General features: G+C 54.8%; 2 protein-coding genes across 2 annotated transcripts in view; both read left to right on the top strand.

Annotated features, from left to right (window-relative positions):
- LOC103128202 (leukocyte immunoglobulin-like receptor subfamily A member 6) overlaps window positions 1–18410 on the top strand; it is a 180698-nt gene that overhangs the window by 65020 nt on the left and 97268 nt on the right. The window lies entirely within an intron of this gene.
- The window catches only part of LOC132533104 (leukocyte immunoglobulin-like receptor subfamily A member 6), a 36887-nt gene continuing 22505 nt past the window's right edge, over window positions 4029–18410 (top strand). The window contains exons 1-2 of the mRNA XM_060173017.1: window positions 4029–4236; window positions 4381–4416. Coding sequence (XP_060029000.1) covers window positions 4203–4236; window positions 4381–4416 — 70 coding nt within the window. The 5' untranslated portion in view covers window positions 4029–4202. The remainder of the gene's footprint in view (window positions 4237–4380; window positions 4417–18410) is intronic.

Here is an 18410-nt window from a genome sequence, read left to right as displayed (position 1 = left end):
TAACAAAAATGGGATTCATGAGTTAACAAAAATGGTAAAATCACCATCCTTACTCTGATAATGTCCAATAGCGCTAGTTTCTCTGTCTCTTCATTTAGCCCCCTTGTTTCTTTCCTGATTTTCTGCCTGGGTGATCTGTCAAGTTGAGAGAGTGGGGTGTTGAAGTCCCCTACTCTGACTGTGTTGCTGATAATATGATGCTGTAGCTCTTTGAGTAGATGTTTAGTAGTAGTATATGGCCTCTCCTTGGGGGCATAGATATTGATAATCACTAAGTCCTCTTGATTGACCGATCCTCTGAGCACTAAGTAATGTCTATCCCTATCTTTTAAATTTTTATTTATTTTAAAGTCTATCATGTCAGATATAAGCACAGCTATTCTTGCTCCCCTTTTGTGGTCCATTGGCTAAAATCCTATAATTTCTAATGTACTATTAATCACAATTCAAAAATAAAAAATAAACAATTAAATGAGATCAGGTTTGTTGGTGGAATCTTAGAAGGCAAAGAAAGAAAGTGAATTAGAGAAGTTGAGAGAGAGAGACAGAGGAGGAGGAGGAGGAAGAGGATCACCCTGAATAAACCTTGAAGACACCAGTGCTGATGTCTCCCTGTCTGGTCAACACCCACACACCTGCACATCCCAGAGCTCAATGCATCCAGCAGGACTGACCCAGAGAAACACAGCTGGAAGCACTAGAGCCCCATGAGGGAGCAGGGCCAGGATGTGGCCCCCTGGGACAGAGGGGCTCCCTCTCCGCAGGGTAACTGCTGTTCCAGTGACAGGGACTAGGGCCTCTCACAGGGACACCGGGACATCCCTGAGGTGCTGGGTGATCCTGTGGATCTAATGGTCTACTTTTAGGACCCAGAGCCTCTGTCCATAGTCTGGACCTCCAGGGAGAGACTTGGACCCTGAAAGGCCCTTCCCCTTCCTGTGAGGACAAGAATGAGGAACCCTGATTGTCACATGAACACAGAACTTCTCACCCTGTGGTGCTGCCCTGCCGGCCCTGGGACTCCCCAGCTCTGCACCCTGGGGGCAATGGAAGGCAGCCCCAGCTGGACCCTCACTGCCCTTCTCTGCCTGGGTGAGCTTGGGGACAGAGGAGGGGTCCCCTCCTTCCAAGGTCCTGTCCCTGAGGGACCCCTGACTCAGGGCTCAGTGGGGGCAGGCCTTCTGGGAGGGGGTGTGCTCAGCCCAGAGGGGACCCCAGGCTCAGGGCCCAGACTAGGCCTGGAGCTGCTGTGTGTGATGGGTGGGTGGGTGAGGGTCTCACAGGGACTCTCTTCCAGGGCTGTGTTGGGGGCTGTGGGACCAGGTCCAGCCAGGTGAGTTCCCCCACTCCTCAGCCTCAGCCCAGAAACCCTGGGAGATGGGCACAGTGGTTGTGGGGAGGTTCCCTGTTTGGGAGGAGCCAGAGGACAGCTGGGGAAACTGAGGCAGAGGCAGCCCTGACTCTCAGCTCTGACTCTTCCCCAGACCCTCCACCTGGGAAGAGCCAGGCGCCATGGTCCCCAAGGGGAGCCGGATGACCCTGTGGTGTGAGGAGTCCCTGCAGGCTGGTGGCCTCCGTCTGTATAAAGGGAATGTCTCTGTGGACTGGGAGAATGATGTCCTGCAGGAATCTTCAAACAAGACCGGGTTCGTCTTTGAGCCTGTAGCCTCACATTATGAGGGGCTGTACCAGTGTGGCCCCCTCAGCCCCAGCTCCTCCTCAGAGTGCTGTGAGCCCCTGACCCTGGTGGTGACAGGTGAGAGGGAACCTGGGACCCTCCCCACGGGGGCTCCTTCTCACAGGAGAGGGGCAGAGTGTGGGCTCAGGGGCCTCAGCCCACAGTGCAGCCTGGGGTGTTGGGGTGACAGCCCCCTAACACAGCTCCTCTTCTCCCTCAGGAGTTTTCCCCCACCCTCCCTCTCAGCCCACCCGAGCCCTGTGGTGGAGGCAGGAGTGAAGCTGACCCTCTCCTGCAGCTCAGAGACAGCAAGGGGCACTTTCCACCTTCTGAAGGAGGGGGGCGCTGGCCCACCCCTCTTCATGGAACATCGACTCTCCCCTGGGAGACCCCAGGTCCTCTTCCCTTTGGGCCCCGTGAATGCCTCCCACAGGGGCACCTACAGGTGCTACGGCTCCTCCAGCTCCTACCCCCAGCAGTGGTCAGAGCCCAGGTACCCCCTGCATCTCGAGGTCACAGGTGAGTGGCCCTGATTGTCCTGTCTCTCAAGGTGCCCTTGATGCCCTAAACCATGTGTCAGTAGGCCCAGGGATGGTGGGGTGACCCCTTAAACCATGTGCCCAGTGTGGCTCAGGGATAGTTGGAGGAGCAGCCTGGGGGAGCAGTGAGGACCCTGAGTCTCTAGTGCCTGAGGTGAGTGTCCATGTATCTGTTTATCCCCAGGGGTGTTGGAGGCACCCTCCCTGGTGGCCCAGCCAGACCAGCTGGTGCTGACTGGGGACAGCCTGACCCTGCAGTGTCGCTCCCAGGCCAGCTTCGACACATTCACCCTGACCAGGGAAGAAGGTCCCTAGGGCCCATGGTGGCTGGATGGGCAGCACAGCCCTGACTTCCCCCTGGGCCCCGTGAACAGCTCCCATGGGGGCCAGTACTGGTGTCTCAGGAGACACAGCCTGGCCCACATGTGGTCAGCCCCTAGTGACCCCCTGGACCTCCTGGTGGTGGGTGAGGAGCCCCCCAGGGTGCTGTGCCTCCCTACCCCTGGGTGATGGTGCAGGGAGGGGTGCTGGGAGGAGGCTGGGGCAAGGAGTAGGGGGAGGAGAGGAGGGACCCCAGAGGGGTGGGGTCTGGGAGGGCCACAGAAGGATCCCTGGAGGATGGGGGCCCCAGACAGGGTCTCTGAGGTGGGGGCTGCTGTGACCCCACAAACCTCCCCCAGGCACAAACAGCAGGCCCACCCTGTCAGCCCTGCTGGGACCCCGGGTGCCCTGGAGAGGGGATGTGACCCTGCAGTGCCACTCTGACATCCCTGCTAACATCTTCTGGTTGTCCAAGGAGGGGTCCCCTGCTCCCCCTCAGTTCCAGTGGCTATTGTACAAAGCTAGCCCGGCAAGACCACACGGTGGAGAACACTGTCTGCTTGGCCATGGCCACCTTGGTCCTGGTGGTGCTCGGGGTCCTGCTGTTTTGAGCCCGATTCACCAGCACATGAAGAGCCCAGGATCCAGCTGGGAGGAGTCCCGCAGGAGGACAGACTCCCAGGACTGTGCACTTGCCCTGCATCTCAGGGCTCTGACCACCGGGGACATTGGATGGACTCTCCCCAGGATGCCTTTGCTTACCTGACCCTGGTGCCCCCTGGGACCCCACCAGAGGACAGTCCTGCACTGAGCCATGAGTGTGGCTGCCAAAGCCTCGTGTTCAGAAGGTTCTGGAAAATCATCGGGGTCCCCAGTCCCAGGAACTGTCACTGAGAACACAGAGCAGTGAGGTTGTTGGAATCAGGAAACATGGGCTGTGGGAGATCTGGATTAAACTGGTTCTTCCCTCCCACAGTCTGGATGTGATGTCCTACCTCCCTTCTGCCCTGCCCTGAGGCTGCACCCAAACCTCAGATTTGCAGCCACACCCAACTTTATCTGAGAATCAGCCACTCACTTCACCCTAAATCTCAGCCCCTCACTGTCCCTGCAGAGGAGGCATAGGGACACAGGAGGGAGAGCTCTGCCAGGAGACAGGGTCTGAGGGGCAGGAGGGCACGGGCTGCTCACAAAGGGAGGAGGAGTCAGCTGCCCAAACAGAGAAGTCCATGTGGGCGTGGTGGGGAGAAAGCCCATGCTCTGGGCTCTGCTTCCTTCCCTCTCTGCCTGGCTCCCCTGGGTGCCCAGGCCACAGGGACCTGAGCTGACAGCACAGTGACCTTGGAGCCTATTCTGCAGATCTGAGCCTGCAGGCAGCATCCCTGTGAAACCTCACAGATGGTGGGGGCCGGGGTCACTGGCCAGGGGAGGTTCCAGGGGCCTGGGGGTCAGCTGATGGGATTGGACCCTGTGGTAGAGGCACTGGGGCTGGCTGCTCTCTTATCAAATGAGGGTGAGGCTCCTGTGGGGGGCACTTCCCCTTCCTGTTGGGGTGCTGATGTGACAACCTTGTGACAGGGAGGCCCAGCTCTGAGAGAACTCACTGTGTGTCTGACCATCCTGCTGCTCTCAGAGGGGCCTCTGGGCTCAGAGGAGGACATTCCATGACCCCCACCCTCACAGCCCTGCTCTGCCTGGGTGAGATGAACCAGTGGGGACACCCAGTTTGGGAGGGACCCCCCAGCCAGGTCTGCTGGGTCAGGGCCCCAGGACTCAGGGGCTGTGTGTGGGAGGCTGGTGCCCAGAACTCTGGACACCCCTCTGACAGGTATTCTCTTCCAGGGCTGAGTTTGGGTCCCAGGACCTGTGTGCAGGCAGGTGAGTCTGTCCTCAGGTTCACCAGACCCTCATTGGGGACAGGAGACCCCAGACCTGATAAGGAGAGCAGATCTGGGATATTGGGTGGGTGAATCTGGTGGGTCCTGAGCTGAGAGCTGAGGTCTGGGAATGGGATGGTGCTGTGACCCTACCTCTAATTTCTTTGCAAGGACCCACCCAAAACCCACCTCCTGGGTTGAGCCAGGCCTTGTGGTCCCTGGGGGAGCTCTGTGACCCTCTGGTGTCAATGGACTCTGGGGACCCAGATCTGTGCTCTCAATAAAGACAGAAGCTCAGAACCCTGGAACACACAGAGGCCACGGGAGCCTGGAGACAAGGCCAAGTTCTCCATCATCAATGTGCTAGATCTCCATGCAGGCAGATACCGCTGTTACTGTGTCAGCCCTGCTGGCTGGTCAGAGCCCAGTGAGCCCCTGGAGCTGCTGGTGGTGACAGATGAGACTCACTCAGGGGTCCCTGTTGTTTTATCTGGGCTGGCTTCACGGGCGGGTAACAGAGATGACCAGAGACACACGGCTGAGCTGAGAACGCAGTTTAATCTTTATTCACGAGTGGGCAGACATGTGCTCTCTTGTCTTTCTCCCTCAGCGGCAGAGAGGAACTCCTAAACTAATCACCACACAGATCTGTCCTGCATCCTTCTCCTCCAGCGGCTGCGGCAGGAACTCAGGAAGTACATGGGTAGGAGGTGGGGAGAAGGGAGTAGCACGAAACTAGCAGGGGCTAAACCACAGTCTCCCAGAGGTGGGAGGGAGGCCAAAACAATGTGAAGCAAACAACAGGTCCCAGCTCAGGTTCTCCCTCAGGAAGGGGCACTACTTTCATGGGGCCCCATAAAACCAGCCCTGGGGAGTAGGGGGACCTCATTTCACATGCTGCCTCCTCCTCTCCTAGGATCCTAGAAAATCTACCCTGTCAGCCCTACTGAACCCTGTGGTGACCCGAGGAGGGATCGAGACCCTCCAGTGTGTCTCAGGGCAGGGGTTTGACAAGATGGTTCTGACTCAGCAAGGAGAAGACACATCCCCCTGGACCCTGGACACACAGCCACACCCCAGTGTGTCCAGGCCCTTTTCCCTGTGGGTCCTGTGACCCCAACCACAGGGGGACATTGAGATGCCATGGCTATTACAGCAGCAGACCCCAGGTGTGGCCAACCCCCAGTGAGCCACTGGAGCTTCTGGTCCCCGGTAAGGGTTCCCTCCTGCTCCCTTCATGGTCTGAAGACCCACACAGGTTACAGGGATCTTTGCTCTTAAGGGAGCCCCAGGAGGGAGGTTGGGCAAGGGGACGAGCGTTTCCCTTGTGAGACACAGGGTGTGGGGCAGTGTCCTGGGTCAGGGCAGGAGAGTGTGGGCGACCCTGAATGCCCGCTGGTCTCTGTAGGGGCATCTGGGAAGCTCTCCCTCCTGAGCCTGCAGGGCCCTGTCATGGTCACTGGACATATACTTACCCTCCAGTGTAGCGCTGCTGTGGCCTATGACAAACTCGCTCTTTCTCAGGAGGGAGACTCCAGCCTCCCTCTGTGCCCCGGCCAGATGACCCAGGCTGGGCTCTCTCAGACTCACTTCCCCCTGGGCTCTGTGAGAACCTCCCATGGGGGCTGGTACCAGTGCTATGGGGGTCACAGCCACTCCTCCCTGTGGTTGGCACCCAGCAGGCCCTTGGACATCCTGGTGGCAGGTGAGGAGCCTGCAGCTCAGTCTGGATGACTCTGCAATGGGGGAGCCCCAGGGTGATGGCAGGAGAGGGGCGTGGGTTCCCCAGGGAAGGGAGGCAGGTATGGGGTAGGAGAAGGACTGATGGGACAGAGACAGAGAGGAGGGTCTTCAGAGACAGGCCCTGGAGACTGAGTTCAGAGCAAGGGGGCAGCAGCCCTCACCCTTTCCTCTCTCTAGGACAGCTGGCTGACACCCCTCCCTCTCAATGCAGCCCAGCCCTTTCTGACCCCAGGAGAGACAGTGACCCTGCGCTGTCAGTCACAGAGCCCCAGGGACTCTCTCCTATCCAAGGAGGGGGAACTCCAGCCCTCCAGCATCTGAGGTCAGAGTTCTGAGCTCAGGGGTTCTGGGCTGAGTTCTTCTTCCAGCCTGTGACCCCAGCCAATGGGGGTACCTACAGGTGCTACAGCACAAGTGAGAGGTTCCCCCAACTGATGTCCCAGGCCAGTGTCCCCCTGTAGCTCCTGGTCTCAGGTGAGGCCCCTGATGTGCCATCAGTTCCTGCAAGGTGTCTGAGCAGCATTAGTTGAGGACCGAACCCCAGGGCACAGCAGACAGCCTTGGTGACACCCTGCCTCTGGGCCCTGTGTCCTCAGCTCTCACCAGCTGCATATCCACACTGAGTCCTACATGAGGATTAATCTGAAAAGTGCAGATTTCTAAAGATTTTATTTATTTATGAGAAAGATAGGAGGAGAGAGAGAAAGAGCCAGACATCACTCTGGCACATGTGCTGCTGGGGATTGGACTCAGGGCCTCATGCTGAGGGTTCAGTACTCTATCCACTGCACCACCTCCTGGAGCAGAAAATATTACTTCTTTATTGTGAATATTAACTTGTTATGATTTTTTGAGTCTTAGAGTCAATGTCTTGTGAAATGAGGTAGAGACAGCTGTGAGCAGGAGCTGAGGGAGCACAGAGAAGTCCTGAGGGAGCAGAGGGGACCAACATGGGGGACAGAAGGGACCAGCATGGGGGACACAGTGGACCACCACGGGAGAGACAGAGGGGATCATCATGGGGGACACGGGACCAGCACGGGAAAGACAGAGGGGATCAGCATGGGAGACATGGGACCAGCACAGGGGAACAGAGGGAGCCAGCACAGGGGACAGAAAGACCAGCCTGGGGGGACAGAGGGTACCATCATGGGAGGACAGAGGGAAACACCATGGGTGATAGTGGGGACCAGCATGGGTGACAATTGAGACCAGCATGAAGGAACAGAGGGGACCAGTGTGGGGGGACAGAGGGGACCAGCACTGGGAGACAGAGGGGACCAGCACGAGGAACAGAGGTGACCCATATGGGGAGACAGAGGGAACAGCATGGGGAGACAGGCACATCTGGTCTGTGCACAGTGTGTCCTGGGATCCCCTGATCCTCCCTCTCACCCCATTTCCTGACCTCAGAAGCAGCTGAGACACCTAGCCCCACGCAGAACAAGCCCAGCTCTGAGAATGGTGAGGAGGGTCAGGGCCAGGGCTGGGCAGAGAGTCCCATACTGTCAGGTGAGGCAGCGCCTGTGTGATGTCAGGGACTGGGTGACACTGACCTCCCCTGACCCTGTGTCCTCTGTGTCCACAATTCCAGTCTCTCCCCTTGAAGACCACACTGCTGTGTCCACAGTGGCAGCCCCTCAGCCCTAGGACCACAGGGTGGAGAACCTGATCCGGATTGCGTGGCTGCCCTGGTGCTGCTGGCCCTTGGAGTCCTGCTGTGGGAGGCTCAGCACAGCCAGAGGAGCACCCAGGGTGCCGCCACTGGCAGGAGGGACCCCCGGGGAGCCCAGGCACCATCCTGAGGGGAGACCCTGAATACAAGATGAGCCCACCGGTGCTGAGGCCCCTGGACTATATAAGGGGCTGCCTGCTGGGGTGGCGACAAGCCGGTGAGATACCAGAGGACCAGGCAGACATGGCCCCTCTGCTTCGTGACAACCCAGGTTTCCCCTCCCACCTGGCTGGCTCTCACTGACTCCTTCTCCCTGGCGACATGATGGGACACTTCCTGTTTGTGGCTTCTACAGTCACAGCGGCATTCCCTCATCACTTTCTGTGCAATTTTATATCACCACATTACTGGGCAGACATCCCTTCCTCTTCTCTTTACTTTCTTTTTTTTTTTCCTGCAACATGATATCTGGGGCGCTAGTGCCAACATAACAAATGCAGTGCTCTTGATGGTCATTTTTCCTATTCTTATATATAACAAGAGAGAAAGGAAGTTCAATTTAAACAAATGAATAGAAAATATCAGATTTGGGAGTCGGGCAGTAGCATACCGGGTTAAACACACATAGTGCAAAATACAAGAACTGTCATAAGGATCCCTGTTCGACCCCCAGCTCCCCACCTGCAGGAGAGTCGTTTCACAGGTGGTGAAGCAGGTCTGCAGGAGTCTATCTTTCTCCCCCCTCCGTCTTCACATCCTCTCTCCGTTTCTCTCTCCTATCCAACAACGACGGCATCAATAACAACAACAATAATAACTACGACAATAATAATAATGAAAATTGCTGTCAGGAGCAGTGGACTCCTAGTGCTGACAATGAGCCCCAGCAATAACCCTGGAGACAGAAAAAAGAATTAGTGACTTGAGACCCAAGTTCCTAAAGAATGATCTGCTAGTCCATTCTACTTGAAGCACATTGTTATTTTTGGCCACCACTGGGGTTTCCCCATTTCAGGCCGCATTGTTTTCTCAGCTAGACACACACACACACACACACACACACACACACACACACACACACACACTGGGGCCGGGGCCACAGCACTGAAGCCGCCCGCAGGTGGTGGGGCTGGGCTTGAACCTGGGTTGTGTCCATGAGAAAGCACCTTCAGTAACCAAACAAGCTAACTTGCCAGCCACAGCGCATTTTCATGTGAGGACTGCACGTGCGATGCACAGAACACTGGTTCATCCCTCGGGGCCACCGGCTCTTTGCCTTTTCCTAGGCTTTCTCTCCTGTGACAAGGGGAAGACTCCAGGGGACTTGGTCATTTCTGTGCCAGCTGCATTCTGCTGCGTGTCCACAAGGCGGCAGCAAAGCACCAAAGTTGTCTAGCAGCCTGTGGAATGAGGAGCGCTCAGGCTTTGGACACAGAGCAATTTTATGTGTGAGTTGTACACGACTCACAAAGTGTGTGTGTGTGTGTGTGTGTGTGTGTGTGTGTGTGTGTCTGTGTGTGTGTCTGTGTGTGTGTCTGTGTGTGTGTCTGTGTGTGTGTCTGTGTGTGTGTCTGTGTGTTCCAGCATTTGGCTCTCCAATTCCTAGGCTTTTTCTCCTTTGATGGGACGATTCCCCTGGGAGTTGATGAATTTCTGTCCCTAGCTGCATTCTGCTGCGCGTCCACAAGGTGGCATCAAAACACCTGAGCAGGAGGACATGACTCTCCTAGGTGGGTCCTATGGACAATGGCCAATGAGATGACTGGCAGGCAGTCTGTGTGTGTGTGTGTGTGTGTGTGTGTGTGTGTCTGTGTGTGTGTGTGTGTGTTTAGAGAAATTAGCCAATCACAATCCAGGGGAAGAGCCTTGTGGGTGGACCTCTGAGACACTGTCCAATGAGCAAGTGGGGAAGGCCATGTGGGCAGTCCTCAAGTGAATGACCAATGACAAAACAGGAGGAACGACCTTCCAGGGCGTGCCCTAAAGACAGTAGTAGTCAATGAAATTGCCAGTAGCTGTTGTGGGTGTGCCCTAAGGACAGTAGCCAATGAGATTGCTGGCAGGGATTGTGGGCCTGCCCAAAGGTCCTGACCCATCAGAGCACAGACAGCAACCAGTGGATGGGCCTTACGAAACCTGACCAATGTGAGCCCTGATATTGGCTTTGGGGGCGTGTTCAGTCACAGGACAATCAGCATCAGTAGCTCAGAGGCAGACCTTACAGATCTTGTCCAATGAGCGTGCGGGGAGGCCCCTCTGGTCGGTCCTCCAGATGAAAGGCCAATGGGAACAAGGAGCCCTGCCCTCACTGGGCGGAGCTGGAGAGCTCTGGCCAATGAGCGTCAAGCACAGGTCATGGGCGAGTCTCCAGTCCCTGGAGCTGGTGGAGGGCAGGGCGGCAGGTGGAGTCACAGGGCTGGCAGGAGAGTCCAGCCGCCCCCTGGGGGCAGCAGGGAGTCGGGGGCATGTCGCTGCCTGGGGGCCCTTCAATTCTGTGTCTCTACATCTTGATCTGAGACTCCGCGGGGACTGACGCCCCGTCCTCGCCTTCTGCGGGTGTCCACAAGGGTCGCGAGCCGCGGGTGCAGATCTCGGCCTGTGCCCCGCACACCTGAGCTGAGAGTCCAGGTGCGCAGCAGCTCCCGGAGGCCTCTCCTCTGCCTGCCTCCGCCTCCCTCCTGCCTCCATCCACACCCTCGCTCTGGATAAAGGAGACACGTGCCGCTCACCATCTTCAGACCCACGAAGAGCCTGAGACCTGCCGAACGAACACAGCTCAGCAGAACAGAGTGAAAAGCCCGTCCCTGGACGCACGGCAGCACCGGAGTGTCTGGCTCAGTCCGTGCGGTTCCCAGGTGCAGCCCCGGGCAGAGTGGAGCCCCGGAGGCCACAGGCAGCTGCCGACACCCGACCCCTTGCTGCCGCGTGTGGACGCGCCACAGAATCAGCGGGAGAGGACGGGCAGCCGACAGCTGTGCGCACTTCAAGAGCCTTTAAAGCCGGGGAGGGGGGCGCCGGGGCGTCTGGTTACGTGCCCGCAGTGCCGAGGCGAGGACGCAGGTTAGAGCCCCTGGGCCCCACCAGCAGGGAGGTTCACAGGCCATGGAGCAGGGCTGCAGGTGTCTCTCCCTCTGGCGAGGCTGCCCCTGCAGGTACTGTCCTGTGGCGATGGGTCCCTGAACCCACAGCAAGTGCAGGTTACAGGTGCACCAGGTGCATGTCTCCCTGCACCGGACTGAGGAGCCTCCACCGGGAGCCATCAGAGCTGGAGAGCGCCGAGGACACACGGACACTCAGCTCAGGACCTGAGTCCTAGGGAGGCCGGGCGGTGGCGCTGTTCCTCTGGCTCCTGTGCACTGTCTCTCTCACCTCTCAGTGGCTCTCTGTCCTGTCACATAAAACAGAAGGAAGGAAAGACAAGAAAGGTCACCGTGAGAGGAGGGTTTGTAGTGCCCCTCACATGCAGCAACAGTCCACTTAAGGAAATATATTTACGAAATAAAATGATAAGATTTAATATTTACATAAAAGAGGCAGAGTAGATAGCATAGTGTTTATGCAAAGAGACTGTCATGCCAGAGGCTCCTAAGCCCCATGTTCAATCCCCCGCACCACCATAAACCAGAGCTGAGCAGTTCTCTGGTGTTTCTCTCTGTGTCTTTCTCTGCATCTCTCTCAAAAATAAATAAAGAAAATACTTTTAAAAATAAGATTCTAAAAAATATTTTGTATAAAAGAAAATATCTTTCAAATAAAAGTAAGTTGTTACTTGGTTGCTGATATTGCATGCTATTTAAATAAAAATGGACTCACTTTTCTTATTGTTGTGCACAAACCACTCCGCTATTTCGAGATTCCGTCAGCCTGTCTTGTGGGCACTGCCATCCTTTCTCTGAGTGTGATGAGCTCCCTGCAGGGCGCATTCCTCTCCGTGTCCACCAGGCGGCAGCAGAACCCCAGCCCAGGAAGGTGCTCTGCATTTGTGCAGATCTATAGGCCCAGTTTCTGTCCACTGAATTTCCTTTCTTTTCTTTTCTATTTTATTTATTTATTTATTTATTTTAAAGAGACAGCCAGAGATTGAGAGGAAGGGAGCTATATAGAGGAGAGAGTCACCTGCAGCCCTACTTCACCTCTCACAAAGATTTCCCCCTGCGATGGGTGCCAGGTGCTCGAACACGGGTTCTTGCCCATGGCAGTGTGTGCATCTAACCAGGTGCACCTCCACCTGCACTTCTGCTTGATTGAAATGGCATCATATCTATAAATGTCTAAAGTCTTGAAGTTTCTCTATCAGCTGCATTCCGCATGGTGTCCACAAGGGGGCAGCAAATCAGGTCCATTGTTGGTAAGCATATTGTGGCGGGGCTCAGTGCGGTGGGCGGGGCTTACCTGGTGGGCGGGGATGACCTGGTGGGTGGGGCTTCAGGGGTGGGCGGGGCACATTGCGGTGGGAGGGTCTGGAATGGTGAGCAGGGGCAGAGTGCAGGGGGGGCTGACCTGGTGGGTGGGGCTTCAGGGGTGGGCGGGGCAGAGTGCAGTGGGCGGTTCTGAGCTGGTGGGCAGGGCACAGTGCGGTGGGAGGGTCTGGAATGGTGAGCAGGAGCAGAGTGCAGTGGGGGGTGAACTGGTGGGTGGGGAAGCATGCATGGGTGGAGCTGACAGGGTGGGCAGGGCAGAGGGAGGTGGAGGGGCTGACGTGGTAGATGGGGCAGAGTGCGGTGGGAGGCTTTGACCTGGTAGTTGGGCAGCCAGCAGTGGGCAGGGCTGAGCTGGTGGGCGGGTCAGAATGAAGTGGGAGCGGCTGATCTGCTGGGCGGGGTAGAGTGCACTGGGCAGTACTGACCTGCTGGGTGGGGAAGAATGTGATGGGTGGGGCTGACCTGGTGTGTGGGACAGAGTCTGATTAGCAGAGCTGATGAAGTGGCTGGGGCTGAGTACGGTGGGCGGGGCTGTTCTGGTGGCCAGGACTGAGTGCAGTGGGCGGGGCTGTCCTGGTAAGGGGGCCGTGATGTGATGGGTGGGGCTGACGGAGAGTGGGGGGGAGTGCGGTGGGCGGGGCTTACCTGGTGTGCAGGGCAGAATTGATGGGTGGGGCTGTCCGAGTGGGAGGGGCAGAGCACAGTGGGCCGGACTGTCCGAGTGGGCGGATCAGAGCGCAGTGGGCGGGGCTGAGCAGGTGGGGGCGGGCCTGGCCGCTCATACAACAACCCCCTGGTCCCCAAGTATGCGAGTCCTCCAGGCGACTCTGCTGCGGCTCCTGTAGGCAGCTGTGCAGATTTGGGGGCAGCACCCGGGTCAGAGGCACCGGTGCTGGCGGGCTCGGAGGTCGCAACCTGAGTCAGGAGGTCAAGGGGGGCCGGCCCAGTCCCATGTTAGGAGCAGGTGTCGGATCTGAGCGGGAGAGGCCCTGCATCTGGGGCGTCTGTCTGCAGGGAGCTGCCTGCCCGTCTTGCTCTCTCACACCGGGCTTTTGGCTTTATTCCGCGGTACAAGAAGCTGGTGCCAGTGGGGCAGGCAGCACAGGGCTTCTGCAAACAGACTCTCCTGCCTGAGGCTCCCAGGTCCCAGCTTCCATCCCCTGCACCACCAGAAGCCAGAGCTGAGCTGGGCTCTGGGGAAAATAATGACGATAAAATAAAATGAAAGAAGCTGATGAAAAAGGAGCGTCAGCGCCCCTCCAGACCCCTGGCCCGCCATGAACCACGAGAGGCCTCGCAGCTGGTTTCTGTCAGCAAAGGTGCTGGGCTCTGCCAAAGACCTGAAGGGGCAGGCGGGAAGCCAGCAGGTCAAGTGAGGCTGAAGGAGCCCCGGCCCCAGTGCTGGGAGACGTCGGAGCAAGTGGAGAAAGGCCGTTTGTCCCAGTGTCAAAGTCCCTGGGGTGGGGGGTCAGGCCCTGGAACATGACGGAGGACCTCGTGGGGGTGAGCGGATATGTGGAAAGTGGGAAATGTCCTGCAGGTACAAACTATTGTACTGTACAGCACGCTGCTGCCTGGGAACCATTAATCCCCCATAAAGAGATTCTAAAGAATAAATCGGGGGGCAGATGGTCGTGCACCTGGATACAAGCACACACCGCAGTGTCCAAGGACCTGGGTTCAAGCCCCGGGTTCCCACCTGCAGGGGAAAAAAGCTTCACAAGTGGAGAAGCAGGTCTGCAGGTGTCTCTCTATCTTTCTCACTTTCCATCTTTCTCTCCCTTTTCAGTTTCTCTCTGTGTCTATCCTATAATAAATCAATAAATCAATAATAGATATTTAAAGAAAGAGAGGGGCCAGGCTGTGGCACACCTGGCTGAGAGCACCTGTCACCTGCATAAGGACCAGAACCCAAGCCTCTGCTCCTCTCCTGCATGGGGGATACTTCAGAAGCAGGGAAGCAAGGCTGCAGGTGTCTCTTCCTCTTTTTCCTACTCCGTTTCCCTCTCACCTTTCAATTTCTCTGTGTTCTATGAAATAAAATATGCATAGAAATAAAGAAGAGAAAAGATATGAGAAGAAAACAAATTGCATGGTCTAGGAGGCTGTACAGTAGATAAAGTGTTGGACTCTCAAGCAGGAGGTGCTGAGTTCAAACCCTGGCAGCACATGTACTCAAGTGATGTCTGGTTCTTTTTCTCCCTCCCTACTCCTATCCTTCTCCTTCATAAATAAATAAAATATTAATTTAAAAAGAGAAAATATTGCTTCTAAGAGCAGAAAATTTGTAGTGCCAGCACCAAATGTGAAGTATAATTCTGGTGGCAAATCAAAAAAAGATTTTAAGTAAAAAATAACAAGGAGGGGATTCAGGTCCTAGCACAGAAAGTTAAGGGCACGTGGCAGAAAGTGCAAGGACCTGTGTAAGGATCCCAGTTCCAGCCCCAGCTACCCACCTGTAAGGGAGTCACTTCACAGGTGGTGAAGCAGGTCTGCAGGTGTCTGTCTTTCTCTCCCCCTCTCTGTCTTCCCCTCCTCTCTCCATTTCTCTCTGTTCTATCCAACAACAATGACAACTATGACAACAATAACTACTACAATAAGGGCAAAAAAATTGGAAAAATGACCTCCAGGGGCAGTGGATTTGTAGTGCAGGCACAGAGCCCCAGAAATAACCCTGGACGCAAAAAATAAAATAATAAAAGAGAGAGAGAGAGGGAGAGAGAGCATGCACTCTGGGGCCAGGTGGTGGTCCAAGCACCTTGTACTCACCTGCAGGGGGGACGCTCATGAGTACAAAGCAGTGTTGCAGGTGTCTCTTTCTCTCCCCCCTCTCCCTGTCAGCTTATCTTGTTTCTGTCAGAAGGAGAGAAATAGAGGCAAACTGCCAACAGGAGCGGGACATTCTCCCACAATCAATAGTGGTGGAGCTGGGGGAGGGACCTGATATGTGGGAGCCACATATGGGAGGAACCCTGATATGGGAGGACGGCGATACATCAGAGCACACCTGTGAAAACTGGCTGTGACCCAGCACCTCCTGGTGAAAGGGGGAGGAGGACAGGAGCCAGCACAAGAAAGCTTTGCTGGGGCTCTGGGCTCGGGCACCTCTCCCCATTGGCATAGAGGTTGTGAGGACTCACACAGGGAAAGCAGCACCCTCATCTCATTCTGGGGAATTGTGCAGATGCATTCACATCTGCCATGTTTTCCCCTCAGGCTATTGCTAGTTCCCGTGAGAGTTGGGACATTCTCGGAGTGCCTGTTCAGCAATATTGTGCCCTCAGGGCATTGTCTATATCCCCACGATATCTGGAGTGTTTTGGTTACTCCTCCCCCCTCCCATTCTCACAAGAGTTATCATCTTATCCTGGAGTGCTATGGTTACTCCTCCCCCTTCCCACTCTCGTGAAAGCTACTCCTATAAAAACCCTTTGTTTTCTGCACCTCGCTCTCTTGCCAGCGCTTCACTCTGGTGTTCAGATGCAGGAAAGGTTACTGCTTCCGGTTCTCTAGCCCCTCCTCCTACCACCCCAGTTTTGGCTTCCCCTGAGGCTTCTGCTTCTCTGACCCCACCCCCTGATGATACATCATCATTAAGAGACCTAGTGGCTGAGAAACGAGAGTTAAAGGATATTTTTTTCAGCATTTAAAGACCTTAAACCATTTGCAGTCCGCCCCGAGAGCTCCATCCCTGTAGATATGCATTCAGTTTCCCCTGTGGCCGCTACAGCAGTTTCCACAGCACCTTCCACTTCCGTAGCTCTCTCCCCAGTGTCATCAAACCAAATCCATACATTCCCAGTAAACGTGGACCCCTCTAGACAAAACCCTCAGGTGTGGCACCCATACTCCTCCAAAGATGTCAGATCACTCAGACAAGCGGTTAGGGAGGACGGTATTCATGCACTATGGACCAAGTCCATTTTAAGTTTTTACCAGCACCTTAACACCCCCCAGGACTGAAAAGACCTGGCTTGTGCTGCACTCCCAGAACCCCTCTACCTACACGGAAGGCATGCTTCCATGATGATTTCTCTAAACAATCGCAGGAAAATAGTAACAAACAGGTAGAATGGAATTTTGATGCTTTGTTTGGAGCAGGAGTGTTTGCATCTGGAACTCAGCAGGCAGAAGCCAGGTTTCCAACCGTTTATTTTGAACAGGTACACATCTGTGCAACACAAGCATGGAAAAGGGTGACCGCAACCAATGTAGATTCTTCAGTTCCCATTAACTCTCTTTGCCAAGGCACTGATGAATCATTAGCGAACTTCATCTCAAGGGTGAGGATGAGTTTAGAGAGAAAGGTTTATAATCCTGAAGTCCACTCTCTGCTCCTGCGCTCTATTATGGGATGGCATGATACCACAATTCCGTCAGGCATGCCTTAATTTTAAACACCTACACTGAGATAATTGGATTTTAGCGACACAGGAACTTACATCAGGCTCTTATGGGGCACCCACTACGACACAGGTTTATGCAGTTACCCCACGTAATCAAAACGGGGCCTGCTTTCAATGTGGTCGCCAAGGGCATTGGCGTAACCAATGTCCTGATAAGCTGCGACCACGCCTCCAGTTAGAGCAACCCCTCCTCCAGTCAGGGCAACCCCGCCTCCAATCAGGACAACCCCGCCTTCAGTCAGGGAGCCAGAAACCACGAACAATTTGTCCCAGATGTCGTAGAGGGTTTCATTAGAAGAGAGATTGTTGGTCCAAATTTCATAAATATGGTACGCCCCTGAATGGTACAAATTCGGGGCCTGAGATTTTGTGGACAACTCCTATTTTAGAACAAGGTCACCCTGCTATGACAGTAAAGATTGGCAATATTCCTTTTAAATTTTTGACTGACACATGGGCAGAAAAGACGATTTTAAGGCAAGCAGAGGTTCCCCAAGATTGGGAACTCCTCCCTGGACCCAGTATACATGGAGTAGGAAGGGTGACCACATCATTTTTCACACTCGTGTGGGAAGACCTGGAAGGTTCTACTGGACACTTCCACCCTTTGGTAGCTGATATTAGCACCAACCTACTGAGCAGGGATCTTCTGGAATGTCTTGATGTTAGGATATCCACAGATGCCTCTGCAGAGCGTAACACTCGCTCCTGCGAGACCAGATCTCATCAGCACCCTCAATACTAACTGCCACTGTTCGTAGCCAAACTCCCCGCTTAGGCTGGCTTTCTAATGAGCCTGTCTGGGTGGAACAGTGGCCTTTACCTAGGGATAAGCTAGAAATTTTAAAGGAGCTCGTCCGAAAGCAGTTGTCCTTGGGACACATTCGTCATTCTTGAAGCCCATGGAATACTCCTGTCTTTGTGATTAAAAAGTGCTCAGGGAAAATGCTGTCTCCTCCAAGATCTCCATGTGGTAAATAAAACCATGCAGGTCTGGGGCTCCCCCCGAAGGGGTTTGCCTCTTGCGTCTGCAATTCCCACGGGAATTCCAATCATAGCTGTTGATATACAAGATTGTTTTTTATCTATTCCCTTGCATCCGCAAGATTGTAAACATTTTGCCTTCTCTGTTCCTTCTATTAATAACGCCAGCCCTGCTGATAGATTTGAATGGGTGGTGCTGCCCCAGGGTATGGCCAATAGTCCTACAATTTGTCAGGAGGCTGTTAAATCTGCCCTTGTCCCATATATTCATAAGGGCCTTAATGTTTTTCATTATACAGATGATATTTTAATATGGGGAAAATCAGATACAGATCTCTATGCCTTACGTGATTTTCTCATTCCTGCATTATAGAAAAGCAGCTTTAATGTAGCTCCTGAGAAGATACAGCTAATTCCTCCAATATATTTCCTAGGTCCAGAGATTTCTATAACGCAAATTCATCCCTTAAAACCTAATGTCACCTTTCCTTCTAACCTTACTCTTGCTTCTTTACAAAGTTTTCTAGGAAATTTAAATTGGCTTAGGCAGTATCTCTATCTGACTACAAGTTGCCTCCAGCCACTGTTTGACCTGTTGAAAGGAAACAAACAGCCCTCCTCAAAACGTAAGTTAACTCCCGAGGCCTCCTCGGCACTGGAAAGGGTTAACCAGGCCCTCCAGGACATGCATCTTGTTCGATTCTCCCCCTCCTCTCCGGTAAACCTTCTAATATTCAACTCCACCCCCACAGTAGTAGGGGCA

This window comes from Erinaceus europaeus, chromosome 2 (assembly GCF_950295315.1).
Source record: "Erinaceus europaeus chromosome 2, mEriEur2.1, whole genome shotgun sequence".
NCBI classification, from domain to species: Eukaryota; Metazoa; Chordata; class Mammalia; order Eulipotyphla; family Erinaceidae; genus Erinaceus; species Erinaceus europaeus.
This window is presented reverse-complemented; position numbering and strand designations above follow the sequence as displayed.